At 34.0% G+C, this 27374-nt stretch overlaps 5 protein-coding genes and 1 non-coding gene across 10 annotated transcripts in view; 3 read left to right on the forward strand and 3 right to left on the reverse strand.

Moving 5' to 3' along the window:
- The window catches only part of LOC126923315 (uncharacterized), a 32463-nt gene extending 13169 nt beyond the window's left edge, over positions 1-19294 (reverse strand). Inside the window, exons 1-2 of one of the 2 annotated variants that reach the window (XM_050736655.1) lie at positions 18550-19294; positions 18161-18208 (exon numbers count right to left, since the gene is read on the reverse strand). In XM_050736655.1, coding sequence (XP_050592612.1) covers positions 18161-18208; positions 18550-18828 — 327 coding nt within the window. In that variant the 5' untranslated portion in view covers positions 18829-19294. The remainder of the gene's footprint in view (positions 1-18160; positions 18209-18549) is intronic. The other variant, XM_050736654.1, reaches the window with a different exon arrangement.
- Positions 19295-19794: 500 nt separating this feature from the next.
- On the forward strand, positions 19795-21034 carry LOC126923324 (probable 28S ribosomal protein S16, mitochondrial). 3 transcript variants are annotated; one of them, XM_050736686.1, is made up of 3 exons: positions 19795-19980; positions 20039-20285; positions 20654-21034. In XM_050736686.1, exons 2-3 carry the CDS (start codon positions 20160-20162, stop codon positions 20948-20950), a joined length of 423 nt encoding a protein of 140 aa, XP_050592643.1. In that variant the 5' UTR covers positions 19795-19980; positions 20039-20159; the 3' UTR covers positions 20951-21034. The 3 variants fall into 3 exon arrangements, with proteins under 3 accessions (XP_050592643.1, XP_050592644.1, XP_050592642.1); XM_050736687.1 differs by having other exon boundaries at positions 19795-19970; XM_050736685.1 differs by lacking the exon at positions 19795-19980 and having other exon boundaries at positions 19993-20285.
- A 217-nt stretch (positions 21035-21251) lies between these two features.
- On the reverse strand, positions 21252-21345 carry Trnai-uau (transfer RNA isoleucine (anticodon UAU)). Its single transcript has 2 exons — positions 21308-21345; positions 21252-21287 (listed from the first exon to the last, which is right to left on the reverse strand). It is a non-coding gene; the product is annotated as a tRNA-Ile (tRNA).
- A 196-nt stretch (positions 21346-21541) lies between these two features.
- LOC126923321 (uncharacterized) lies at positions 21542-23775 on the reverse strand. Of its 2 annotated transcripts, none has more exons than XM_050736683.1 (5): positions 23637-23775; positions 22639-22761; positions 22343-22553; positions 22137-22266; positions 21542-22061 (listed from the first exon to the last, which is right to left on the reverse strand). In XM_050736683.1, the coding sequence occupies exons 2-5, from the start codon at positions 22758-22760 to the stop codon at positions 21640-21642; spliced, it is 885 nt and encodes a 294-aa protein (XP_050592640.1). In that variant the 5' UTR covers position 22761; positions 23637-23775; the 3' UTR covers positions 21542-21639. The 2 variants fall into 2 exon arrangements, with proteins under 2 accessions (XP_050592640.1, XP_050592639.1); XM_050736682.1 differs by lacking the exon at positions 23637-23775 and adding an exon at positions 23010-23156.
- On the forward strand, positions 23309-24306 carry LOC126923325 (protein POLR1D-like). The gene is made up of 2 exons (XM_050736688.1): positions 23309-23455; positions 23697-24306. Exons 1-2 carry the CDS (start codon positions 23433-23435, stop codon positions 23902-23904), a joined length of 231 nt encoding a protein of 76 aa, XP_050592645.1. The 5' UTR covers positions 23309-23432; the 3' UTR covers positions 23905-24306.
- A 611-nt stretch (positions 24307-24917) lies between these two features.
- LOC126923320 (pentatricopeptide repeat-containing protein 2, mitochondrial-like) lies at positions 24918-26882 on the forward strand. Its single transcript, XM_050736681.1, has 5 exons — positions 24918-25131; positions 25325-25848; positions 25924-26220; positions 26384-26488; positions 26550-26882. The coding sequence occupies exons 1-5, from the start codon at positions 25050-25052 to the stop codon at positions 26667-26669; spliced, it is 1128 nt and encodes a 375-aa protein (XP_050592638.1). The 5' UTR covers positions 24918-25049; the 3' UTR covers positions 26670-26882.
- The last annotated feature ends 492 nt before the right edge of the window (positions 26883-27374 follow it).

The raw sequence follows: 27374 nt of genomic DNA on the forward strand, positions 1-27374 counted from the left end.
AATGAAACACCCTGTATACCCCTGATTATTTCTCGAATTTAACCAGAAATCAAAATTTCCTGTCGAAATCTATCGAAAGCCGGAAATATTCGATGTTTCTCAAAACTCGCCACAGCAAAGTTCACGCTGGCCAAGAGACTGTAACTAAGAATCAAACAAAATGAAACACTCTGTATACCCCTGATTATTTCTCGAATTTAACCAGAAATCAAAATTTCCTGTCGAAATCTATCGAAAGCCGGAAATATTCGATGTTTCTCAAAACTCGCCACAGCAAAGTTCACGCTGGCCAAGAGACTGTAACTAAGAATCAAACAAAATGAAACACTCTGTATACCCCTGATTATTTCTCGAATTTAACCAGAAATCAAAATTTCCTGTCGAAATCTATCGAAAGCCGGAAATATTCGATGTTTCTCAAAGCTCGCCACAGCAAAGTTCACGCTGGTCAAGAGACTGTAACTAAGAATCAAAGTCGATGCAACAGGCGCAAACGCGCGATTAGGGGGATCAGAAACGCGATACGATCTAGAAAATATGTGACAGAACGAGTTCGGAGATGCGAGAATAAGAAAAGAGCGAGAAGGGGGAAAGACAAATGCATTAAGGGGTGTGATCTCGAAAATGGCGGTGGTCTCCGTCGGCTGAATTTATTTTTGGTGCATTCCAGTCAAACGAACCGGGAGAGAAAGAGAAAAAGAGAAAGAGAGAAAGAAAGAGAGAGAGAGAGAGAACGAGTACCCCGCGCCAACACGCAGACGATGTTTCGCTAGGAAGATCCGCTCTGTTCCTCTTGTTGGAATACTCGAATTATTTTTTTCTCCTCTCTCTTTTTCTCGTCCCTCGCCATGCTCTCTTTCCATTTCCGCTGCAGCGGTTACCGCTGCATACTCCAACGCCGCGAATCCATCGCTCGAACGTTCCTTTTTTCCGTCGACGTGGCTGCAACGGAACGACGGCCAGCCGTGTGTCCGTTTTCTCGGCTTTTATCGTCGCTTAATTATTAAAACAAATAACACCGGCTGGTAACGTTCGTTCCTTCCGACGCGAACATTTTTCACGATAAAACAACACAACCACCGATGGAAACAACGGGTACGACGATTAATTTTACCGTTACGCGGAAAAATTTGTATTTCAATGAGAACGACGGTTAATTAGCTGGTAATCTTACGTCGTGGATATGTGTTAGCGTGTTTGTAGGAAGTTCGAGAGTCTTCACGGGGTTGTTAACATAGGCTTCTTGGTAAATCGAAGGGAGTTTCAGTTCGGCAACGTTATATCAATATCGGTTCTCGATGATTTTGTAATTTTAGAGGACATTCAGCTGCGTACTGCGGTCCTCCAGGATTTTCAAGTCGATTGTTCATTTTATGAGATTTCTGAGAAATTTGTACAAATTCTGTACGAGGAGATTAAAATCTTTACGTTTACGACACCGTAGCCACAACAGGATTGAAAAGGAAAAAGAAACATTTCGTACGGAAGGTTGTAACATAAATTCGTGCAGTCTTCGTACATACCTATAGCTATATCGTAATAAATAGTTTTATGTAACATATGATGTAATAAATTACAAATATTTCGCCTTGGATATTTGCCTGTTGGAACAAACCCGGGATTTTCCATCAAGGAACAAGCTACGATGTTCGAATTGAAACGTGTAATTGTAACATTAGTTGTAACTAAAATCATATACAAATGAAATTATAACAAAGTTGTAAATGATAATGTAGCAAAATTGTAATGTAAATTCGTCTTGTCTCTTTATGTATCCATAGGTACGTCGTAACAAATAGTTTTCTGTTATATATGACGTAATAAATTACATGTATTTTATCTTGGATTATCCCGTTAGAATAATCTTTGGATTTCCTATGCAAGGACAAAGTACGATGTTGGAATTAAAACGTCGGATTCTACGTAAGAAGATCATAAGGCAAGTTCGTCCTGTTTTTAATGCATATCTATAATTATATCGTAACAAGTAGTTTCGTATAATATATGACGTAATAAGTTACAAGTATTTTATCTTGGATATCCTGTTAGAATAATTCTTGGATTTCCGATGAAGGAACAAAGTACGATGTTCGAATTAAAGCGTGTAATTACGGGTTTTGCATACGGAACGAGCTCGTATTCATCGAGCATCAAATCGTCGAATTTGCACATCGGTATGATACTCGCGTAAAATGTAATTTCCGCGGACAATAAGATGTAGCGACAACGCGAACGTTGAATACAAATTAAGAGGACGATGAATCAGAAAATCGCTGCTTTCCTCTGGCCACGATCGATGAATTCTACACCTTGACACTTGCCATTGAAATTTTCTTTTCTTTCTCTTTCTTTTTTCTTCTCTTTAAAGAGCGAAACGAGAGTGAAACAAAACGAAAATAGTTGTCTCGGCATATTCATTATGGTCGTAGACTTGGAAGATCGGAAGTTGGAAAATTAGAAGATTTGCGAAATTGGAAATATAGAATTTTGGAACTTTGAAAACTTGGAAGTTTGACGTTTCGAAGGACTTGAATTTTGAAAATCCGGACGGTCGACAAATTTATAAATTCGCCAGTTTAATAATCGAAACATTTTTTAAATCGCTTAATCGTTTAATAGTTGCAAAAGTTGACAAACTTGCGAGCTCTAAAATTTGTATTCTAAATTATTCTAAAATATTTAGAAATTTTGCGGCTTTGAAATTTGGGAATTTAGAAATTACGGGACCTTGAAATTTGTAAGTTAAATGACTGAAAGATTTACAAATTTGGAAGCTCTCGGATTTAAAGACTTAGAAATTTCAAGGCTTTTCGAGACGTGAAAATTCACAAATTTGAAAACTTTAAAATTTGGCAATCTAAATGTTTGAAAATTTAGGAATATGCAAGTTTGCAAATTTGAATATCTTGTAGATCTAAGATCTAAGATCTAAGACTAAAGTGTTCCACAATAAGATTAAAATATTCAATGTGAGGAGTACTACTGTCACAAATTCCACTGCCAGGTGAAAGTTATCGTAGGAATATGATAAGAGCGTAAAAATGTATATCAAATCGAAAGATAAAACCGTGAAAACGAGAGAAAAAAATGGACGGAAGTAATAGTGCGAAAATCGAGCAACAGAGAATTATTAAAAGTATACTGGCTAAGAAGATCGCGGAATGTAAACCGTGAGAATGATTTTCAGTGACACTGTAGTATCTTATCTGGCTGGCGCGTAAATAGAATCCCGTCACTTGCGGGTAATTAAGATGCAATTTATTCGTTACTCGCTGATTAGTTAATTAGCGGTGAAGAAATCGATCGGAACAGCTTCTGAATTGTTAAAAGAAAGCGGATAGGAACTGTTTCGAAAAAGTGAATAAAGCATGGATGAATATATTCGCAACAAATGTACACAATTTTTTAGCAATAATTTCAGGTAAATTGGAGGCATACACAGGTGAAAAGTATTCGATTAATTAACAAGTTGCCTCAGGCATGAGTTTTATGCAATCAAAATTGATTAGATTAAAAATTTCAGGCGAGCTCAGCGGAGTGTAGCAACGCGATCTATTTACTGGGTATATGCGAGGATTAAAAAAATTGAAAACTTGAAGAGCCGAAAAGTTGCATATTTGAAGATTCGAATATTTGGATATTCCAACCTTTCGATACTAGCAGATTTGAAAGTTTAAAATGTTGAGAATTCGAAAGTTTCGATATTAAAAAAATCTGAAAGTTTCAAGTAAAACTTTCGACCTACAAACATTTGAATATTTGAACATTCCAAATATCCAAAAATTCTTCGATCCGAGAAAAAAATTCGAGCAAATTCGAAGCTTCGTAGATTTCAAATTTGGCTAACGAAAAGAGACGAGATTTTCCATACTTCGACCACGAAATATCCGCACTCTGTTAAAACTTGTCGAAAGTTTAATTCTGAAACCGAGTAGATTAAAGACGAATAGCTGAGGATCTCCGGTGACTTTGAATGAACCTGTTCCCTTGAATGGCGCGTTCCGTCTTTGGAACGCGATCAGACGACTCGACTCTGCCGTCTCGCACTTTTCGCTCCATAGAAATTCGATACGGATACCCTTTTTTCCTGGCGGACGCTGAAAACGCGGCTTTACAGGCTACCAAACGTTTTCTTCTATCGCGAACGGAAGGATCGTGAAACGTGGAATTGGCCGCGGAACGAGAGAACGAGGAATTCAGTGGTGCGGAAAATACGTTCGTCTGCCAAGGAAATTGCAGTCGGTGAACTTTCCTCCATGCATCGACCACCGCTTCTAACGTAAAAAAAGAAAACCTTCTTTCAGCTGAGTCTTATACGTACTATGCACGATTTCCATCGATCCACTCTTCCCGATAAAACCCTCAACGATCGTATCAGTTTTGTCTTTTCCATGGCAGTGAAACGTCCTTTCGAACATGATCCATGAATCCTCGAAAAGAAACATTCGAATGGTTCAACGTTGCGAGTTGTCGCATCTGCATGAGTTAGCGAGTTGTTGGAAGCGAAAAATTGAACAAAATTTATAGAGAGAAATAGCCGAATAGCGTGTCGTATAGTGTACCTAATATGAAATAATATTTTGAAAATTCTGATGAATTGTCTCGTAAACGATTATAGATTATGTTACTCGTTCACTTTGGTATTGTACATGTTGTGCTTGATTAATCGAGTTTTGCTTGCTGTTTGTTTTTTGTTGTAAATAATAGATATGCTATTCATATAGTAAATCTAATTCTAAAAAGGATTGAGAAGGATTAATCGTTGGAATTACAAATAGTTCCAAACTTTTGCTTTTTCATCGTCGAATTTTTAAAGCTGTTTCTCTCAAAAACGCTAAGCATGAACGTACGATATTAGAACAGTAAGCCACTGATTTATTAAAACCAAACAGAATCGAAAGAAACGAAATGTCAAATCCAGTTTTACATCGGATTGAAAAGATTAAATCACTGAAACTATAAATAGCTGCGTACTTTTACTTTTTCACCACCGTATTATTAAAGCTGCTCTTTTTTCCTCTTTTTTTTTTCAAAAACGCTAAAAGCGAACGTACGATATTAGAACAATAAAGCCATTGATTTATTAAAACTAAAAAGAATCCAAACAAACAAAATGTCAAATCCAGTTCTAAACTCGATTGAAAAGATTAGATCGTTGAAACTATAAATAGCTGCAAACGTTTACCTTTTCACCACCGAATTTTTCCAGCTGTTTTTCTCGACAACGCTAAAAAATGGACAATATCGATGCAGTACCTAAGTCACCGATTAATTAGAATCAAAAGTAGAATGGAAGCAACGTGTGGAATTCAATTCCAAATAGAACACTGAGTAGGATAAATCGTAAATAAGCTATAAACAGTTGCAAACTTTTGCTTCTACAACACTGAAAACTCCTAAAGCTGTTTTTCGTGAAAAATGCCGAAAGATGGACAATATAGATGCAGTACCTAAATCACTAATTTATTATACTAATTTCATGATTTTGTACTATAAACAGTTGCAAACTTCTGCTTTTACAACACCGAACTTTTCAAGCTGTTTCTCCTCGACGAACTTCTCTAAATAGGATTTTGAAAAGGACAAATCGTTAAAACTATACCACAGCACCAAAGTTTTCCACGCTGGTGTACCCATTTGTGTAATTTACTCGAGATTCACGAGCGTTCAGTTGACTATCGAACGTTCTCTCTGTGTCTGTTAACAGCAAGGATCTGCCCGATCCTTGTGCTCGATTCCACGAGATATTCTTGCCAGTCGAACACGTACTTTACTATCTGATATTTAATATTAATATCATTGGACCGTGGAGGTTCTTGCAGTGTGATATTACATACAGTTGTGCTCGTATATCTGCGTGACTCCGAGTATGTGCTAACTGCTGAGCGATCTCATCCTCGTGAGATCGGAAAACATCGAACGACTTCGAACTTTACAGTTATGCCGTATCATTCAACACCCGTTCGCACGTTCTACAATTTCCTCGATGACTTTACCGATTCCGTTTATGCCCTCGTGCAACGTTTCCTGTTATCACGGGCCATTAACTATACCGCATCAGGGAAAAAGTGCCCGAGCCAGGCTCTTTATTCCGGATCCAAGTTTTTCTGCAAATTTTCGTCGACAATTCGATAATACAGCGAATTGGAAAACGATGTGCCTGAGAATCACATCCGTAGAATTCGTAAAACGTTACGTTCGAAACTAAGTTAATATCTGTTTTTGCAAACGCGATTATACGATCTTGTTGTTAGCGTACCAATTGTCGACACACTGACCGTCGATTACGAGAATTCGGGAAAACTATGAAATATAAATTTGAGAAATGGAAGCAGACTGGAAGCGATTTTCATGTAGAAATTTGTCAGGTCGATCACAATCGAGTACGAGCATTTGGTATATTCGTATGTACGTCTTTTGTTTTTGAATTCGAAGATTTGCTTGCTTCCTAAATTAAATCATTATTATCATTATTACATTATTATCTATGAGATCGATCGTACCTGTTTTCAGATGATCAATATCCTACAAAGAAAATTCAGGCCAACGTTCGAACGTTCACGTTCAATCGTCAATTATAATCTGAGAGAATTGCTGTCGATATTCATCCCCAAGCCCGATGTGTTTTTACATAAAATTCCCTTTAAAGAACAAATAACATGGAAATCACGCTATTCCCCGTGTACTCTTTTCAATCGCTCCAAAAATGACGTTAGATTCCTTCTAAACTCGGTGATGTACCGTCTAAACTTAGACATCAACGACTTCACGAAGTTCGAATTAGAATGGTCGGCAACGAATCTAAGCTGCACTCGAAGTGTTCCAACATCAAAGAAGACTTTTTTTCAGAAATCTTTCAAACACCGAATGGATCATCTTATTGGCCGATTTCGGTTGATAGGTTTGGCCAGGGACGAATCAACAAACTGACAAAGAAGATAGAGAGAAACACGGCTGTGGAATCTAATTCTGTCTCTAGCTGCTCGGCCTTGAGCATCTTCCTCTCCATCCCTAACATTCCACGTTCCTTTGCTTCGAAAGCCTTAAACGCGCCACTCCTCTCCGCTTTTATACTTCCTTCACCCAGAGCTAGAATCGCTATTTTCTGTCTTTCAATTTCATTCCGTCATTCTGCACAGCCCGATTAACCAGTTTCTTTCCATTTCGACGAATATCCCGTCGAACAAAATTCCGCGAGTGCAACAACTTTTCTATCGACTCAAGTGCAACAACGTTTTTTCTCTTTTATCTCTTTTCTTGCTTTCCTCTTCTCGTTTGCGCTCTCTCTCTCTCTCTCTCTCTCTCTCTCTCTCTCTCTCTCTTGTACCTTCGCGATTTAACAGGCAATTTGGTGTCACGCTGATTTCGCATGGCATTCCGCTCGCAGCACGTGGGTCGCCTCGCGATGACCCACGCGCGTTAAACCGTTCAGAAGAAGATTAGAACGCAACACGCTTCCAACAGTTTCTTCTTCCGTCTCTTCTAAACAGCTTGCGTAATTTTTAGATTAATTTTGGGTCGCCAGGGATCGAAACACGACAGCTGTTGTCTCAAAGAATAGAGGAACGACCGGATCGATAGTCCAGACACTTGGATTTACCCTCCGTAAGCAAACTGGGTCATCGATGATCCGACTGAACGAGAATTCATCCTTGAATTTCTTTCCCGGCATTTTTTTATTTTTATAGAAAATGTCAAACGTTCCTTGTTGTCTCTTTTATCGCGTTTCCTCGGGTCGATTATAACGTTTACTTGAACTCTTTCTCTGTAATTCGAATCTTTTTCGAAACCACAATAGCGAGAAAAATAAAAATAAAAGCTAGTATTGCTATAAAGCAGTTGTTAAATTTATTGTACGCTTATTATTTGTTAACGTGTCCTCTCTGCATTTCTTTTATTTCTAACGCAATTGAAAATTTAATTCGATAGAAATATGTATATGAAAGATTTGTGATGGTTTGAAGTGCAAACGTAATTTTCTTACTTCAATAACCACTTATCGTTTATTAACTTTTCAATCTACCACGTTTAATAACGTTTTAAATAACTAATTAAATAACTAAGTAGTTCGAAAGAAAATAGAGAATAGTGTATTTAAATTGCGTACACATGTAACGATGAAAATTCTGTTGGACAATACTCTGCTTGGAATTTAAAGAAACTAAATATGGTATACACTTAAATATGTGTATCTGCGTAAAATGTATCTGTGGCTTGATGCAAGAACATCCAATGTCAGCATTTATAAAGTTGAGTTAGGACTTAAGGATACGTTAAAGAATTCACGTTCAAATAATCTCTGATACAGAAGTTTCTGCTGTTTGGAAATTTTTTTCTGATACAAAAGGAGAGAATTTTCTAGTACAGAAGGATTCTCGTGTAAAAACAATAAAAGCAAGTGATTTTTATAAATTTTTTTAGGCTAGATACTAATTACACTGTATCTAAACCCTTTTAGGATATAAATGCAGCCTTGAAGTGCAAATGTAATTTTTTATTTCAATTCTCCTTGTTGTTTATTAGCTTTTTAAACTGCCACTTTCAATGCTTCTCCAACTATCGTGCACGAAAGACTAGTTGATTTATCAATTTCGAACAAGGTTTACTCACTTTTTACAAATTTCTCCAGAGAATGGACCTGAAATTTTTATTCGATTGTTTCTTCATAATATCTTTTGAAACGATACAAACTCAATTTACCCTGTGAAGGAAGTACATTTTTCTTCTAAACGCTACGACTCTCCAAATTTTCATGTTTTTCTTTCAAACATAGATTCAATTCCAGTGCAAAGTATCTAACTTTAAGAAAATTCCTTAACTTTCGCATTCTGACAACCGTGACAAATACTATTACTGCGAGCATCGACAATGGTTACATTGCCAAATTTAATCATGACACTCGTATAATATACAACGAACAATAAGAACTGAAATAAACAGAATTTAATTAAATAATTAAATTAATTAATTAACAAACGTGTCTAGTTCCATATAACCAATATTTAGTCTACAAAATATTCATAGAAATGACTTGCTTTTATTGCTATATTACACAAGAATCCCAGCTAAGAGATTGGTTTACGAAACAGCTTGAAGGAATACGAAAATACGAGGAACTGTGGCCCAAAGCTCTGAGCCGAAAGCCAAGCTTTCTGAACTATACCAACGATAAAAATAATAATATTAGTAATAACAACAACAATAATAACAACTACAAAGTGGTTGTTAGTTCAACCATGACCATGAACAGTCTTGGAACGTAATCTACTGACGACTATGAAGCGAATAACGATAGAACGTTAAATATAGGTTGGAGCGTTAAATTTCAAAAATCTCGCTGCAAATTTTCCTAACATAATATGACAGAAAGAGCCACTGTGTATAAAGAACGTGAAAGGAGTACGCGTGGGCCGTGTTGGAAGCCGGGGTATCATAATGGCGCGATGGCGAAAGGTATATAGACGGGCGAAGAATTAGAATCACGGGCGGCGCGAAATTCCAGTCACCTTTTTACAGCCGACAGATGGAAATGGAGAGAGAAAGAGAGAGAGAGAAATTGCGGGAGGAAAAGGGACAGAAGCTAAGCAGATCGGCAGCCAAGCTTCGACGAAGAGCGTGAGAAAACGACCTCCGCGAGTTCACCTCGCTCCACAGCCGTATAAGTAGTCTGAAAAAGCCAGCCAAGCTCAACAACTTCGTTCAACCCTTTCGTTAACACGGTTGAATATACTCGCCAGCAACGTTAAACTCATATTTCTACAAATATCTCTACAAATGCGCGCACTTTTTTTTACCATTTTTAACGACGCTCGACTTTTTCGTATTATTTTTAGCCAGCTACGAGCGATACGAAATTGGACATAAAATCTTAGGAAAGAAATTGCAGGTTTGTTTAGGAAATGTGCTCTTTAAAGCGCACAGCATTTCTGAGCGATAATTTGCCGGTTATCATTCTACCATAAGCTTTATTCCAGTAGGATAAAATCGAGAAATTATTAGAAACCAGGAAGATAATTTGCGATTCGAACAATGAAAATAATAATAAGCGAAACACCTGCGAAACTAGGATTACGAAATGATAAGGACGCTTCTTTTGAGAACACCAGCCAGTTTGAACAGGGTCTAATCCCTCACCGTGCCGAGAGGCGATTATCACCGCTCTCCTTAATTAAAGTAACACGTTTGACATTTTTTTCATTTTTCGAGATACTTATCCTATGTCGAAACGTTCGAAGTGCTCCGCGCGTTTCACATTTTAAGTAATGTTATATTATACAAGCCGTTACGAAATAATGACTGTTGCGAAACAATGTTTTAAATTGAGTGAAGAAAAACAAAGATGGCACAGATGATAAGACTTCAATTTTCTTCGTTTTTGAAATGATAGTTAGGAGTTTTACATTTTCGTTTTAATTGCGGAACACGGCCACCCAACCGTTCAGTGTTCGCCGATAATTCATCGTTCCTAATGCTCGTCTCTGGCTTTTCTTATTTCTCCGCGAATATTAATGCTCCTTCAGCTTCCTGAAATACAGGAAAATGGAAAATGGACGCACGAGAGAGTGTTTCGAAATTCCGAAAGTGCAATTCTAAAAGATGATTTCCGCGTTGTGAAGTGATCGCGTTTCAGGCTTCTCTGTATGATACGGTTCTCCTTATTCGCCACAGCATTGCAGGCTGAGTGATTAGAGAACAATTTGCTGACTACGATTGTCAGCCGAACAATTCTATTCAGCGCGATCCATCGAGAACGCAGAGGCGGTTTCAGGAGCTTGAACTCGAATACTTGTACTGGAAGAACAACTTCCTCTCTCAGCGAATCGAACAAATCAAAGTCTATACTTGCGTTAAATTATTTGGTAAAATACATCGTCCTTTAGTAACGATTTATAAGTGTCAAAGATTTGAAAAATGGAAAGTAAGAAACTAATTTGCTAGCCAGATCTCTTAATAAGAATTTCTGTAATCACAGAAGCAGTTAATTAAACATCAACTTCGGTTCGATTGATCTGAATCCATGCAAATGTAAATATAATATATTTTTAATAGCAATGAAAAGCAACAGGTTAAAAATAGAAGATGTTTAAATAGAGCAGTTAATGTAACTTGAAGACATTATTGCATTACGTTATTCTAATTTCAAGACATTACCGTAATTTCATATTCGAACATTGTAAACTGATTAGAAGCGTAGTGCTCGTTTTTTAAAAGCTTCACTCTGTTTTCATATGGAGGAAGTTGCCCGATCTACGTATAATAATACGATGTCTAATAATCGTTTCGAATAAAATACGAGCAACAAGATCGTAACTGGATCGAGAAGATTATATAGAATTATACATAAAACATAAAAGCCTTTTTTCACTTGGCCTATCCTACGCCAAGCAAATAAACGATAGGTCGAAAGAGAAACAAGATGTTCGCCAATTATTTCAAAGACAGTTTTGCTAATTTTGATACTGTTTCCATTACCTTACGATATTGGCTGTTCTAAACTTTCATCATATCCCTTTCACTTTGGTTACTCTGTTAGCAGGTAGAATATACGTCTTATCTTCTAAAAAATATGCCGAATACCAGGCGTACGAGGCGGCGTGCTCGGAAGTAAATTCTAATTACTGGAGCATAGTAATTAAATCTGCGCTAAAGAGATTGATCATAGATTAGAACCACCTCCTGTTAGGAATTCTAATCGCTTCCTTCGCATCCTCAGAGCATCGTACACATTTGTAAAGATGAAATAAAAATGAGAAATAAGAAATAAAAATACGAAACATGAAACAGCTAATTAACAGGCCCGAGGAAGCTAACGTTAAGACTATCAAACTCCTCCAATGTGTGTACCTAAACATATATATCAAAACAGGTACCAAAATACCTGTTCAAATACCTGTACCTATCAAAAATACCTGCACATTTTTAACCGATCGCAAAAACAACGAAATACGAAACTTAATGTTTCAACAAGTTTAACACGGTTCTAACATAGAAGACGACATATTTACATTTCCACGATAAATCACAGTACCTGGAACACTTGATAACTGTCACGTACAAGCATAAATACTTAAGTAAACATAAATATTAAGTAATAAACGAAATAGCCTAAACCCTCTAAAGCTGCTTCCGAAATTTCAGGATCATCGTAACTTGTACTTAATTATCATAGTCCTCCAGTAACTTCCTTTGACATTACCAGTCAATCCTGAAAGAGGCGATTAACCGAACCCTATCCTTAAACTTTTGTACAAAGCTGTACCGTTTGAACGAAGAATCGTCTATTGGCAAACGCTTGGACACGACCTAATCCCCACTCAATCCATAGAAAGGATCAAAGAACAACGGTCGAAGCCTCTGCAATTCATCGACCGTGCAAATGGTTCGTAAACGAGACTCTACATTATTTCAGACCAGCTTCATTCGGGTGCAGCTATCTCAACGTGACAGTGACAGGACAATAAGTGTATACAGGTATAATATAGTTGGAATATTCAAACGTTTCGAGTATTGTAATAAAGATAAGCCGAGGATTATCGAAATTGAGGTGGTGGATATCCAACTCTCCGACAAAGAGATGAAATTGAATGGATTTTTCAATTTGGACGAAATACATTACTCATCGGTGTGACTGACAGCTGAATAACAAAGTTCCTAATAAATTCTGATACTAACAATAAATATACTAAGAAATCGTTCTAATGGATTCAATTCCAATTAAATTTACACAATGAACTTAATTGTCTTAATTCCATTCGAACGTCAAAATTAGGAAGCTAAAAAGCTACCTCTCTACTACCTTCTACTAGAACCAAAACAAACTGTGACAAACCACGTACTATTCAAACTTCGACAAACCAAAAACTTTCTATCCTTCCGATCATCACGATACTCTAAAGCACTCGCTCGACAAATATGTAGCCATCGAAATATCTCTACTACCGTCTGCTCAGGCCAAAACAAATTTCATGAAACCATGCGTTATCCAATCCACAAACTTCCACTTTCTTAACCTTCCCGTGCATCCATAGTACCCGAATCTCGAACCACTAATCAATAAATCCAAACTATTCTGCCTAGAAGCGTAACAAAATGCAGTAACAGAGAAGGAACGGCAAAGATTGTAAATTGTAGGCAAAAAGAGAGAAAAATCAGTGGCAAATAGATGTCGCTTGGAATCATCAGCCGGCAACGACCGGAAGAGTTTGATTAATGGTTTGTTCATTAACGAGCGGCGCAGATAGAAGAGGTAGCGGGAAAGGCTACCTAGTTGTCCACGGCTCTGGAATAATGATCATCCTGGAAAGACGGCGAGTCGGGACAAATTATCGTGTACGCGACAACGATACCTAACTCGTGCCCTGTGCACGGCTACTTCATTAGAAAATGCGTGCATACGGACTATCCATTATAGAACGATACTACTCCCCGTTCCTTTCTCGTCGACCAACTCTATCAGCCAACCAACAGAGCCACGCTTTCGCTTCGTCTACAATCCACAGTGTTCCTGCTGAGAAAATTCCCGTAATCCGCTTGGCTCCAGGTCTGCCTTCCTATCTTGCGTTACGTACCAATGCTCCAATATTAAACTGATACGCAAGAAATCTTGTTTTCCAAAGGTCCAGTTTGCCAGCTGCGTGTAATCTTGGAAATTTTCGTTCACTGTTATATCATTATACCTAGCAGCATACCGTGTTCATACGGATTTTTTAATAGCGAGACCGTTGGATGCGGAATGAAATTCAAGTTTTTGAAGCATCGTTCGGTGCTTTCGAGGCAAACGTATCATTTTACATTCCGTAAGTTCAGCTGTTTATGCGCAGAACTCACTTTTTACAGTCCTAGACTTCTAGCCTCGGATAGGTAGATTATACAACAGATTTGTTGAAGCAAATTATTACGTATTTATACGGATCTTCTTAATAGTATAGGGTGCAAAATGAAGTGGACATTTTTTAGATGTTACCAGATATTCTCCAAGGGAACGTATTTCTCCGCTTTTAGTAAGTTGAATCGCTTATGCACGAAATTAATTCTTCTACAGTCCTGGGCTTTTAGTCTCTCATAGATTATACAACAAAGATAGATAGTTGTACGATAGAGTCGTTGAATCAAACGTTTAATTCATCTTCCGATAAAATAGGACGTTTCTCGGTGTTATATCGTGACGTGCAAAATCACACCGATTTTTTGCACATTTATTCAAGCTCTTTGACATTGGCGAATACAAAATGACAAACGCGAAGAACACACGTCAAGGAGATATCTGTGTCGGAAAGAAAAATTACACGCGTTGCACTTTGAACCGTCGGGAATATCGCTTGGGAAATGTGAACTTTCTACGAGTGCTCTGACATCGAATAACGAGATCCTTGGAACTTTCACAGTCCAGATCTTTGTGCTTAAAGTTCCCATTAGAAAATCGTCGAACATTTCCGCCAGCTTCTTGCCACGAACGTTACCGACTTACATCGTCAAAGATTTCATTACTCCTGAAATCTTAATAGCCTACCCTTAGCAATCGCAGTCACATTCGACGTTACATCTTGCTCATCTTAATCATGGACTCATGGCCCATATTAGGCAAATATCTTGGTACCGTTTTCTGCAAAATTTCGTCTGTCATTTGCATATTACTTAATCAGCCGTAGAACACGATAGAACAATTTACGAGGTTGTTCTTTCTCGAAGCGAAGATACGTTTACGTTTTTAAAAAGATACGAGAAAGAGAGAGAGAAAGGAAAAAGAAACAAACGAACCGGCTTTGTACAGCTGTTAAAAAAGAGGATTTCACGGGAAAGGAAATGAACGGGTAATTTTGGTAGACGTGTGTGCGTACGTGCACCTACATCCTGGTGGTCACGGCATCGAAAAAGAGCAGGATGGTGACGTCACAGAAAAGGAAGCAACGCGTGTACGGGTCATCGTTGTCTGAATACGTATATACACGTGCAACGAAAACCACGATTTCACGAGCGTACACTTGTGGACAAACGTACAAAGCTACCAATGAGTGGTGTATATCTCGACTGATAATTACGGAAGGGGCTCGAGCGAATTTCCGCTCAATAAAAGCTACCCGATCTCGACAACGCAAACGCCTCGACCGATGTACTTGCGTATAAGAGCTTCTACCTGAACAAAAGCATAAAGTTTTCCTCAAACCCGGTACGGATTACTACGTACCGAGCCGTTAAAATCATCAATCATCCATGTAGCTATACAACGACAACTGTCAAGTTGTACATACAGAATACACATTACGGTTATTTCTGCAGGTTACTATTGTAACTACAGCTGCTTACTGCTGATGCTTTCTACTTTATAGCTACAATGAGTATAACTTTTAATATTATACCGACAATATACGAGAAACGAGAAATTTACTATTACGACCCTGCAGATGTTTCTACGACTGCAACAGGTATAATTTCCTAAACCTGTGCATATCCTCGAGAATATAACAGCCTGAGTATAACAATATAAGAGCCTGTGTATAACAATATAACAACCATATTTCTACTAGGAAAAGTAGGACCTCTTAGGTTCTTGTGACAATCATGCTCGAGGATTATACGATGATTCTGTAACTATAAACCTTAAACGACTGGGACAGCTTTCTAGTAAATCTGATAACCATATCTCTGATAAGAACATTCGTATACCACCAATGAACAATACAACCCGTCGTTACCTGAAAACGTTTCTTACGACAATAGAAATTACTACTCAAGCAATTTTCTATGTTGTGAGAGATGACTCGTTGCGACTAATTAAATCTACCTGAGTGGTTAATACTTCAGAGAAGATGAAAAAATACGGCGTGTCGTTCTGAAAGAACGAGCATGACCTTGAAATCTCCTGCACCTTCGCTGTATGTATATTCGTAAGTTACGTTCTCCGGAACGATAGCCTACTTTTTCAGACTAAATCCAACAAAGATTGGCCAAAAATCCGCATGCCCGCGACAAATAGAATTCCTATCTCCTACGAGCCGTAGGAAAGTGGAAGACGCGAAATAGAATTACTACAATTAAAATTCGAGCAATAAATAATAATAGCATAATGTGTTGCGCCGATACTGAAAGTTATATCTTCGAAGATGAAACTTGCGCTAGAAAAGGCAGGATTCGTGATTCCTTACTTTTTCCGATAATAAATCTACTTTTTTAATTACGTTAGAAATGTTATTAATTACATTAGATATAGTAGAAAATGATTGGAACACGGAATCGACGAGCCGCGTTACGATGAACATGAATGGCGCATGAATCACCGGAAGTCCATGATATTTAACAGTAGTAGAACTTTCATTAACCGGGAAAACATGCATCGCGATTTTATACTTAAAGCGCAGGCAAAATGAGATAATTAATCCGATCGTTCTTTTCCTATAATTGAATTGTACCGGAAGTTTTACATTCTGCGCGACATTGACCGTGTGAAACTAGCTCAGACCATTTTCATCGATCAAACTGGTCTAACTAGGTTTGCTACTTGCATTATTCAAGCGTTTAATTAAATCTTGCAACGAGACCAAATATTATAATCGTTGGCAAAATTACAATCAAAAGGGCAGCACTACAAGGATATTATAAAAATATAATAAATATTCTAACTGTTTCTTTTTTCATAATTCCTAGCCAATTTCTATAGTCTTAGGTTTTAATCACTCCCTATAAACAATTTGCAAGCGGATTAAGAATTTGAAATTGTAGCATGAGACGGAAAATGGCAAAAATTTCACTGGGAAAAATGAAGATTATCGGGTGAAAAACGCGAAAACAATTTAAAAATTCAACGGGTTATTTAATAAGCCAATGCTGGCTTACTAATGTAACGAATAACTAACTGGTGGAATATTTTGATGATTTTTGCGAAGTCTATGCGATGAATATCTTGTAATTTCTACATTTTCAGATTGATTTCTAATTTTGCCAATATAATCATGATAGTCGTATCCCAATACAGTGCTAATGAGATTCCAAAATTTTTCCTATTACGCACATAACATGTATTCACCAAAAATGTCCATCAATGTTCAAATACTTTCATGAGTCACTAGATCTGTGGATACCTTCCAATCGGAAAATAAACACGAAATGAAACATAAATAAATTAGAACGGTGAAAAGACGCGAGAACAAGAATGGATGATATGTATTATACATATTTCCATTAACTGGATAAAAATATAAAAGATATAGTATACTCTCCTATAAATGTACTATAAATCTAAATGTCGGTCTTTAATCTTCTAACAATAATTTTCTATAACTGCTCGCATCTTTTCGTGAGTCACTATATCTACTTCCGAATCGACTTCGAACAGTCAATGGCTGTTAGGACAAAATCTAAAATATTATAAGCTCTTATATAAGCTGAAAAGACGATAATAACCGGGAACGCGAAAGCGACAATTCTCGGAAGATGCGGACAACGGTACAAAACAGAAATGTCAAAATAACTGAACTGACCTGACTACCGGTTGGTCGCGAAACATTCAGGCAGCGAGACGGTTTATTTTCAGTATTGCCACGGTATCGTTTTCAGTTGGGCAACCCTCTATTTTCGAGCCGGCAAAACGATTCACGCTTTTCGAATTGTTTCGCAGAAACAATCGAAACGGAACAACATCGGTCGAACCGGGCAAAAAGTTGCTCTTTCAGGTTAGAAAAACCCGGTCACAGTGCTGCCAAATTGCAAAGCTAATACCAAAGTAATTTGATGCGCATGCGCAATACGAGACTCTCTGTTTCTTAAGTATTTCTATGCAATTTTTATGCTAATATATTACAAATGAATAGATGTTTCAGGCCTAATATGTACTTATTGGCGTATAAATTTGTATAGAGATAATCGTAAAACACCAATTATTATAATCTGCTTATTATCATCATGGTAAAGTATATGTATTTAGTAGAAGATAGAGAACCGACGCGCGAAACAATCTTTATTGCTAAGTTACTTTCGTAAAGTATTGATATTATTGGTAGTCACAATCTATGAAGAGTATTATTTTTTAAATAAGATGCGATAAAGTGAAAAGCATAACTTTAGAAGAAATACAGTAGTATCGAAACTTTTTCTCTGTAAAACATATTTTTTATAACACAACGCATAAAGTTATGCTATAAAAATAGAAGTAATGAAATAAACTTACAGCTTTCAGCGTCTCCAGTTCACTGATATCCGCCGAGGATTGAACAGGCTATAAAACAGGAAACGTAACGTTAAACCCAAACATAGATAAAAAAACACAATTACTAAATTAATTCATAAGTAATTTTAGCGAATTTATCTCTGGTGTAATATGCACGACGGGCTTCCAATAATCGATACTAGGGAAGATTTATGTAACTAATAAAAGACAATAACTCTATACTACAACTCGATAACCCCTTATTGTACATAACAAGTAATCTATATTTAACGCAATCCATACTTCATTTCCGTTCAAGAAAATATACCTACTTATGGCGAAAATACATGATACAAACGATTTGGTTGATGAGAGGTTTAATAAAAATGAAAAAAAAAAAGAATATTTACCTCATTCGTTTTCCAAAGGTTTGGAGAGCCCTTCTTAAAGGCGTTATTATCCACGACGGTCGTTATGTCACTTCCGAAATTGACGAGGGATAGGAAATTATTGTTGTTGCCATTGGTTTGTGTATCATCTTCCTCGGTCGTGTTGTTAGGGAGCTCGTAATCCAGCGATTTAGATTCACGGCAATTGGTCACGAAAGAACGCGCAAAGTTACTTTTGAAGTGGTTCAACGACACTTCACTTCCAAGTGCGAACTCCACTTTCGGCGTATTGGAATTCATGATTCCGGATTTTAATAAATCTCGCGATCGTTAACAATAAAAAAGATCAACCTGGTCTCCCTGAAATCGAGGTTATTCCCTTTCGAGATATAACCTGGATGCAGAATGACTACAAGAAAAGACGGTCTCGTAGCGCATCCCGCGAATATTCACGAACACCATTAACCGTTGATTATAATTAATAATTCTAGACTCCTAATTATCTTGCCGGTTTTCACTTGTTTTCCACGGCCACGTCGTTTTATATATAAACATCAATAATTTGATACTTTGTTACATGAAAATTGAAAATTATATTGACAGGAATACTAAATGTGAATTCATTGATTAATTCAAGATTATTGTACGTAAGGAAGGATATATGATTATAAAGAAACTTGTAACACCTCACACTACCGATGCACACAGAACGCCTGTGCATGTCAAACTGACAACGAAACCATTCGGTTGAACGGATTCAAGTCCTAACCTCACCCCTCTATACCAAACATTGGAAGCATCTGTAGGGATTCACGTGTTGCACATGCGCTGACCCAAAAACTATACACTATTCGATTCATCGTATAAATTATCCTTCTACCTAAATTTCATACGGAAATTTTATAAACAAAGTCTCCTCAATATATAATTAAATACAAGTTGTAAATATGAATAACAGCATTATTATGATTTTTATAATGATTAAGATTCATTCGTAAATTCGTTTATAGTAAATTCTATTTATGAAATATGTTGAAATCTCTTTTGAATTATTTTAATAATAGCTAGAAATTCATGCAAATTTTTTTAAATATGAAATATAATACAATATTTACTATATCAATTGTTTTAGTTAATACAAATATCATAGCGCCAGGTAGCGCTAAGACACTAATCTTCGTTAAGACTCCCCGCTCTACATTGAATATTTTTTATGATTATTAATTAATTTAATTGTAAAAAATATTAATATTTTTTTATTTCTGTATAGGGATACTAATCATTAAAATATTGTACTTAAAATAAATACTTATTTATTAATTTCCATTAAATACTTTTGTAAATAGATGAATATTTATTAAAATTAACTTAAATAACTCTCGTTTTGAATATGAATTTCTTTTACTTGAATTAATATTGACTATCGTAATGATTAATTAAATGTAATATCAGGTAATATTCTAATATATATAGATTCCAAATTGTTGATGCCAAATTCATATCTCAATAGGTTGTCCAACTAATCGCACCTAACATAACCTCCAATGATGAGCTGAAAATTGAAGTCTTCTACGTGACAGAGTTGTAATTTTGTGTTGTAATATAAATCAAACTGATAAATATTTAACGAAATGCCACGTTTACCATTGCATCCCTCATCTGGGATTGGTATTACGAATGCTTTCTATCCTAGATCAATACGATTTGTTCGTTATGGATGTGCTAACAGACCTTTTTATCACATTGTTGTTATGCCTGTAAGTTTTCACAAATGATTTTTAATTAAAACTACAACCATACTACTTTTTAATAAAAAAAAAACATTATTTTATGTCCGTTTACTCATCTATATAAACATATAACTTTTCAATATGTTTTAATTTTTCTATTTGTTAGTTGCATTTTTTTTGCTATAATTGATTTTATTATGATTTCTTTTTTAATGCATACAAGTTACCAAGTAAATAACATAGTTATTTATATTGTATATAATGTTGTTTCTAATATAATAAATTACACAGACTTGGTTGTTTACATTTCTATAAATAAAATTCTTATAATGAAACTTCCTGATAAATTCACTAATATAAATCTATAAGTACGGTGTGAACTAATTTCATTTCAGACTAAAAGTGGACAACACAAACCCCCGATAGAACAACTAGGTACCTATGACCCTATGCCAAACAAATATGATGAAAAATTAATTGCTTTAAATTTTGAACGGATACAATATTGGTTGGGACAAAACGTAACAGTATCAAAACCAGTAGCAATATTGTTAGGACTTTGTGGTTTCTTTCCAATACATCCAAGAACATATATGAAAGCATGGAGAAATCGAAGAAAAGCTGCAGAAGAAATTGAAAGAAATAACAGTGGAGAATCAGAATCGAAAACAGAAACAGAGGCTACAGGCTAACATATTTTAGTTATTTTATTTATATTATATATTTAGTATGTAAACAACGTATGCATTTGAATAAAATTGTTACTAAAAATAAAATGTTAAATTGATTTAATAGTACATTAATAAGAGCTTAATAAAGAACAAAGTATGCAATAAAATATGAACAGTACAAATAAATATACTTATTAGATTTCTGTCTTAACACATGTTTAATATGATAATTAGTGGTATGTAATAATCAAACATAAAAGATGTAAGATGTGCTTTACATGTTTTAAATTCAAATATTATAAACTTAAACATAAAAAAAAATTTCCCCAGGTGAGGCTCGAACTCACAACCCCGGCATTGCTCACAAATTTACTGTCATATAAGTACCGTGCGCTAACCGATTGCGCCACTGGGGAGTTGTAGTTTGCAATTTCTTATTCACATATATAGAGACATTAATCAAAAATATTGATCAAAATAGACAATAATTGTTAAATACATCTTAATACGAGTATTAAAAAGATATTATGTTACGAAAAAGAACAATTTCACTAATTACATACTTCTTAACATAACCTGTATATGAAAATATGAAAATTATAATGCACCAAATATATTTGAAATAAATATTTATTGATTCTTTATTATCATACATTATCTGACGATAGTTTATTCAATAACGTTTATAATAGCTTAAGTTTAAAAAAATATTACTCCATATCATCATTAATTTCTGATTGATTATTATCTTCATACATGTCAATAACAGAACATAGATCATCCCATAAGTCAATGACATTTTCTTTTGTAAGGTTTGGTTTGCAAAAATTTTGCAGCAAAGATTGATTTTCTTGGGCAAACTTTGCAGTAAGAGGAAAGTGCTGATTACATATATTATCAGTTTTTTCAGGATTTATGACAAAATGATGCTCCATTTTCCAATACTGCTCCGAAAACAATACTGACCATTGAAGTATTAAATACACCTGCTTTACGTTTTCAGTTAAATGTATATATACTAAAATTCCACCATTTTCTTCTTTACACTGTTTACAACTTACATACTTCCCATCATTCAACTTATCAAGTATCCTTTTTCTTACCACGTTTTCCTCACTGTATTGTGAAATTGCTAGAAGAACAAATCTTTAATGTTTAAGTACTGCTTTCTCGTGTTACACAAAAAATTATATAATTTGTGAATTACCAGATGTAAGAAGTGAAAAGTTTTTCATTCTAGTCATATTTTGTACCCAAGATTCAATCTCCAACATATAACATTTATCGATATTTATAAAATGACATGTTATATCACAAATTTCAAATTCTTTTTCATCCTAAAATAAAGCAGAAAAATAATACATCAAAACAATGTATTTTATTATAGAAGTAGTATTATTTTGTGTTATATACCTCCAATTTTACTGTTAACTCTACATATAAATTTAAAGCTTTCGTTTTTAAACAAGTTGTATATTTATAGACATTATCATGTAACCATTTCTTATCTGTATCTTTAAATGTTATACCAGAGACTCCACAAGAAACATTACATAATATATGTGTATATTGTCCTTGTAATTTTTCTTTTGTGTTATTACCAGATTCTGTAGTCCTTGGCAAACTGATTTAGAAATAATAAAAATTAATATCAAGGATATAATAGATTTGATATAAAAGGATAAATTTAAGGATAAATATAATACAACTTTAACATAACAACTTCTTGCTGATTTTCCTGTTCTTTTAATTTTTCAATTAAGTTCTTTGCTTTTGCAACAAGCTCATTTTTTAATTTATTTAATGCAATCAATTCAGGATCTTCCATCATCCTAAAATAGAATTAGATTTAAATTATTAAATAACTGAATATTTGAATTTGTATGATAAATAGATAATTTTATTTGATAAATTTTTAAAATAATGTGCATTTAAAACAATTACATGCAATATTCTCTGATACAAATATATACTTATAATTTATCAAATTCATGTATTTTTATTTTCAACTATTAAAATTACTTAGATGTAAAATTTAAGAAATGCATTAAAAATATGCTAGAATATAATTTACGATTACCAAATGATATCTTGCAGATTGTAGATAGTATCAATCTAATATTTTTGTATTCAGGTTATTAAAATATTATAAATTAAATATCACGAATGAAAGTATAATATAGGAGGTATTCGTAAGCGCACATAACTTAATTTGTAACGTAAACATAACCTTAATTTATACGAACATCTGTTGTTTATGTCAATACGGGAATAATGTACATAAACGTAGTATAATTTTATTTTTATTATAAATTTACGTGATAACTATTTGTTTATGTAGTATGTAACAAGAATATTGAAAATTTTTCTACTGTCTGTAACGAACAATAAAATTCATTGTTTGTTAAGGAACAATTTCGTTCGTCTGTGAAAGATATAAATTAACGAGAAAATTCTCATGTTTTGCGTGCAAGGGTTAAGAAAATTATAAAATATTGAGAAAATGGATGATGAAACATTAAACAGGTGAGTTTAGGCTTCGCTTTGTTCATGCCTGATTACAAAGGTTAACTTGTATTATTTGCATATGTATTTCATTAGAGATAATACGACGCTTTCAAGATTATAAAATAATGACAATAATGTAAAACCTGACATAACCAGTTTGTTAAGAATTAATAAAATTATTATACTTTAAAATACTTGCTATAGTCTGTTTGTTGAACTAATTTAGGATATAATATAAAATATATAATTTGATTCTTAGACTTGCAGTTGAGGCATTATTAGAAGAAGCTAAGATTGGAGCAAAAAGAGCAGAAATAATGGGACCCAGTGGATGGATAAAACCAAAGGAATCTATTAATAAAAGATTTCTTCATTCAACATTACGTAATGTTGTTCTTTCAAACAAATATCAATTAAAAAGAAGAAGTGAGAAACAATTGCATATATCTGAGAATACATTAAAGTAATTTTTATTTTTTGCTCTTAGTATAAGTATTAGTTCCTTGCAACATTCTTTACTGTCCTTCTATTAATTTAGGATTAAATCATTCAATATCATGAAAATCTATGTCATTTAGTACCTATTAAGTAATTGTAAGTTTCATTTTAAGTTAAATAAATGTAATATAAAAGGCATTCACTTAAATATAATGAAAAAAAAATTAGTCACCAATGATAGTTAAAATGATGGAATAAATTGATATGGATTTAAAGATGCTGAAAATTGTAATTAATATAAAATTTGATAAATACAAGTAATCGAAAGAGAATTTTAAGCATGAAAATATTACATAATATAGCAAAATGTGATGTAATGTAATGTACAATGTAAAGTAGTGATAAGGGCTGAATAAATAAATTACAATATATTCCTTGCATTAACTTTATAAAAACATACGTAGATTAATAAAATAGAATGAATGTTAAGAAAGAAGAATGAAATAAAAAACAATGCTAGAAAATGTAATTTCTTATTTCAGAAAACTATAAAGTTTTAACTATTGATTAATTAATTAATTAATTTAACTGTCTCGTTTAAAAATGTTTAAAAATGCTAAGTTAGTGGGCAAAAGTTATTTTTATGAAAATTAAGATAATTTTCATGTGTTATATGTATCGCATTGCATAAAAAGTATTGATTCGAATTGAATATAACATGAAGTAAATGATCGACTAATTAGGACCAATTTATTTTAGAAATAGAGAATTACTTTAGATTTTACGAAAATATAACATATTTTAAGACAAATTATAATCCAAGCAAAATATAAGTTCATCCGGTAAAAATATTTTATTTATTTATGAATTTGACTTTACTTTTCAGAAACTACTTAAAACAGATAAAATAATCGTTTTATTACATTAAAAAGTGATATAATTGTGATAACAGAACATCAATTATACCTCAATTATACTATTGATCATAGTAGTCCATAAAATCGGAAACCACGTGATTTTCTCTACTATCATTTCCGTTATCATAAGAGAATATAGGTCTTTTACGTGTTTGAAGCGTGAGGAATAACCGGTAGTTTGTTCGTCCGGTCTTATTGCTATACTGATATAACTTATATAAAATATAAATTATAAAATATTATTTGTTCGTTAAACCATGGCGACCAGTCTTCGAGGACTTCGTAGATTAAATATTTCTCTGGCAAATAGTGCATTTTTTAAATATAATTTTATAAATGGTACGTAATATTCTTAACCTAAAGCTGTACTACATGGACTTAAATTAGAATAACGAGTTCAAAAAAGGCCATAACGCAAATAATATGAGAGAAGAATGAGAGAAGAATATCAAATATTAATATTAATATTAATTCTAAAATAAATGAAAGATTTCCGAAGTTGATTTTTAACAATACTTTTTATTGTTTGTAGTTGGGGTTCGGTCTATGTATACGGAACGAGACTTAGGCGTATCACTGTATGAGAATACGAGATACGTATTTCGCAATCAGTTTATGACGATAGAAAATGTATTTCGTGAAAAAATGCAGGAAATATGTCAGCATGAGAATGGAGTGATATATACAGAAGATTTAAAAGCAATGATACATTTAGCACAACCTAATGAAAATGATATGCAACTATTAAATGTTATGTTAGAGAAGTATGTTCAGAATCAAGAAGAAAAGAAGTTTGGTAAATACATATTTGGACCAGTCGTAATGAGAATGTATTATTATTTGAATCAACCAGAATATGCCTTAGGGGTATTTAAAAATGATGCAATGAAAGATAGCTTTAATTACCGCACATCTTTCCGCATTTTAATGTGTTTGTTATATAAAAATGATATGTATAAAGAAATGAGAGAGATGTACCAGAAAGTTTTTGATGCGGAAGGTATAGAATACATTGGGAGCTCTGTTGTCTTAATATATGCAGCATGTCTGAAGGAGGTACTTTTTAATTAGTAATTCTATATTATTTTAATTAATATTTTAGGTTTTTAATTAATCACATTTTTTATTTAGAATACTCCAGAGGCAGTAGAATTTGCATTAGGTCATTGGAAATATCAGCAAAATACAATGAAGCCTTCCGTAAGAAGTTCTGCATTATTATCATATTTACTGATTAAAAATAATAAACCTGATATGGCTATGGAAATATTAAGCGCAATACCATTAGAGAGAGTTATGTCTATCAGGAATCTTAAAATGTTGGCATATATTCATTTGGAAAAATATATACAAATAATTCCTATCTTGAAATATGGAACAGATCGAGATATTAATCGTAATAAACAGTACTATTTTTTCTCTGAAGTGGTATGTAAAACTAAAGTTTATTGCTGTAAAGTTAATTCAATATCCATATTTACGTGCATTGTTTAATTTGTCCTGTTAATTATTAGTTTCGATTAAAGCAGATCTTACATAATAATTATAGTACTCTACATTCTTCCTTAATTGTTTTATAATCGCCTTATAGATAGATGAACTGGAAGAAAAATTGAAGACAGAAGAAGTAGAAGAAAGCAAGCAACTATCTTCTTTAATAGAACTAGCGAGACTGCATGATTATATTCAAAGCAATGTAAGTTACAGTAATTTGTAATTATACTTTGTAATTAATGTATAATTTTTATTTTTTTAAGTGTACTTTAGAAGAATTTATACTAAAGCCAATGACGTTGTCAAGAAAACGCAAAGAAAGCTCAGGCGAACAGAGAAGATACTACCCAGATAAGAGAAGTGAATCTAAAAGTTATTTGTAATGCACTTTTTTAATTCCTTCATCAATAATTAATTACATATGATTTATCAATTTTTTTAATGAGGAATATTTTCCATCAACGGACTCTGCAGTCAAGTTGTATCGTTGCCTGATGAGTAAAATGTTTTATCTATACTTTTTAGATATAGTTACTGTATAGAATGTAATTCTATGAAGTAAATAAAATAAGTTCAGAAAAATGTAAAAGATTGAAGTACGTGTTGTTTCTTTATGCATGTGTTCATGAAATTGCTAGCAAACTTTTTTGTAGGTCATAATAAAGTATATTTTGCTTTTAAAATTGCATTTTATGATGTTTATGACGCTGATGTTCTACGTGATAATACGTTTACATAAGATGAATTTATATACACATACGTAGTTTCTATGATCTACTATTCAATTTGTCCTACTAGAATCTGCGATAATCGAAAAATTATTTTTAACGATTCAAGATGCATTTCTCCCGAAAAATCATTAGAATAATCGATAATTAATCAATGCGTTCTATATAAGATACATCGGTGCGATCAATCGATATAAACGATCGAATTCGATTTAGCTTTCGAAAATTTCGATATGGTTCCGATATTGATCGAACGAAAGTATTCTTTTCATGAAATTCTGCCGAATGGGTCTGATCGTCAATAACGTGCACTTTGGAAATGATCAGAAAACATTCGGGAAAAGAATATGGAAACCCTTG

Source organism: Bombus affinis, chromosome 13, assembly GCF_024516045.1.
Source record: "Bombus affinis isolate iyBomAffi1 chromosome 13, iyBomAffi1.2, whole genome shotgun sequence".
Classification (NCBI taxonomy): Eukaryota; Metazoa; Arthropoda; class Insecta; order Hymenoptera; family Apidae; genus Bombus; species Bombus affinis.